Genomic DNA, 2,072 nt, shown 5'->3' on the forward strand with positions numbered 1-2,072 from the left:
CTCGCCGAGCTCGAATTCCGTCGCCCGCCCCCTCGTGGCTCGCTCGAGCCTACCCCCCTAGGAGAAGAGGCATGTGAGGAATATACGGAAGAGAGATGGGTGGGAAGCGCAACGCCGCAACTCAATTGATCGCCAGAACATCTCCTTGTCGACATGCCCTCAAGGGAGGTCGTCTCCCATTTTCGTTCGATACCCCCCCGCCCCCCCGCTCCGTTGTGAATGTTTCTCCTCAGTCAGTTTTAAGCTGCTGTCGTTTATAATTCTTCCTACCGCTCTCTCTGTCGTCTTTCAGATGGCTGGACGGCCTGTGAAGACCATCTTTGAGGCAGATGAAAGGGCTAAGAGTTGCCTGGGTGTGGGAGTAGCGTGCTGGCTTATTGATTGGTAGACCCTGTGTTCAGTGCCGTGCGGCTTCGTTCTTGCTTATATTTATTTATTATTTAAATATTTATTTTTATATAATGAAAAAAAAGAGAAAAAATTAATTTAATGTTTAATCTATGCTATTAGAATCCTTGTACATACATCATTATTCTCACCCGAACTGTAACCGCCCTAAACCAACCTTACCCTAACTTCACTCTATTAAAGTAGGTCTCAGTACTTCTTACTATTTACGTTCTAGGTACTGTGATGATGTCTTACTCACTCTATTTAATGATGTCTTACTCTATAGTAATTTAGTTCTGGTTGTTCTGTTTTTGGCATTCATCCATACTGTCATATTAGTCACCGTCATATAGTCATCACGTTGACGGCTGATTTAAGATTTCTACCTAGGTGGTACTTTGATGATGTCTTACTCACTCTAATGATGTCTTACTCTATAGTAATTTAGTTCTGGTTGTTCTGTTTTTGGCATTCATCCCTACTGTCATATTAGTCACCGTCATATATAGTCATCACGTTGACGGCTGATTTAAGATTTCTACCTAGGTGGTACTTTGATGATGTCTTACTCACTCTAATGATGTCTTGCTCTGTAGTAATTTAGTTCTGGTTGTTCTGTTTTTGGTATGCATCTGCAATGTCATATATAGTCATCACGTTCACGACTGATTTAACCTTTCTACCTAGGTGGTACTTTGATGATGTCTTACTCACTCTAATGATGTCTTACTCTAAAGTAATTGAGTTCCCATTGTTCTGTTGTAACTATGCCACTGTAACCACCTATGGCATTCATTCGTAATGTCGTATAGTCGTCACGTTGACCACTGGTTTGACGTTTCGTAGGTCATGAGCCGTACATCTTCTGCTTCCGAGTTAAGTTCTATCCGCCGGACCCGAGCAAGCTGCAGGAGGAGATCACGCGCTACCAGCTGTTCCTGCAGATGCGCAGGGACCTGCTCCACGGCAGATTGTTCTGCTCTCCCAGCGACTCAGCCTGGCTCGCCGCGCACGTCATACAGTGTGAGTGTGATGGAAGAGGAGGAGGAAAGGAAGGAAGGAGGGAGGGAGAGGCGAGGGAGAGGGGAGGGAGAAGGAAGGGGAGCAGGAGGAAGGAGGGAGGGATATGGGACAGAGGAGGGACAGGAGAAGAAAGAGAAGGAAGAGGGAGGAAGAAAGTGGGGGAGAAGAGAGAAGGAGAAAAATAGAATGAGCGGAAAAATATGGAGAGATGAAAAAGAAGCAAAACAGGATAGTTTGTTAATACATTGGTGTTTTATTCATAGACATGAAACGTCCCTGTATCCCCGCATCTCTGCCTGTATGTATCACTACATCATGCATCCCTTCTGCATTCCCACATCTCTGCATCACTACTACCCAATATCCCAGCATCACAGCATCCCAGCATCTCTGAAGTCATCCTACATCTCTGCACTCCCAGCATCCGTGCTTCCCTACTGATATATGGCTTTGTGATGCAGCTGAGCTTGGAGACTACGACCCAGACGTACATCAGGAGGGATACGTGTCAGAGTTCAAGGTCCTGCTGAAGCAGACACCCAAGCAGGAGGAGAAGATTGCTGAGATTCACCAAGCTCAGCTCAGGTGGGTAACATTAAGCTCAGCTCAGGTGGGTATCATTAAGCTCAGCTCAGGTGGGTATCATTAAGCTCAGCTCA

The 2,072-nt window shown here is 45.8% G+C and overlaps 1 protein-coding gene across 8 annotated transcripts in view; it reads left to right on the forward strand.

The window, feature by feature from the left end:
• The first annotated feature begins 293 nt into the window (after nucleotides 1-293).
• The window catches only part of LOC106812224 (FERM domain-containing protein 3-like), a 51,358-nt gene continuing 49,579 nt past the window's right edge, over nucleotides 294-2,072 (forward strand). For all 8 annotated transcript variants that reach the window (XR_001394303.1, XR_001394304.1, XR_001394305.1 and 5 more), the window contains exons 1-3: nucleotides 294-336; nucleotides 1,237-1,413; nucleotides 1,875-1,998. Coding sequence is in view for 1 of the 8 variants with exons in the window: in XM_014816056.1 (XP_014671542.1) it covers nucleotides 330-336; nucleotides 1,237-1,413; nucleotides 1,875-1,998 (308 nt within the window). In the remaining 7 variants the exon portion in view is untranslated. The remainder of the gene's footprint in view (nucleotides 337-1,236; nucleotides 1,414-1,874; nucleotides 1,999-2,072) is intronic.

The sequence above is a fragment of the Priapulus caudatus genome, unplaced genomic scaffold, assembly GCF_000485595.1.
Source record: "Priapulus caudatus unplaced genomic scaffold, Priapulus_caudatus-5.0.1 Scaffold622, whole genome shotgun sequence".
In the NCBI taxonomy this organism is placed as follows: domain Eukaryota; kingdom Metazoa; phylum Priapulida; class Priapulimorpha; order Priapulimorphida; family Priapulidae; genus Priapulus; species Priapulus caudatus.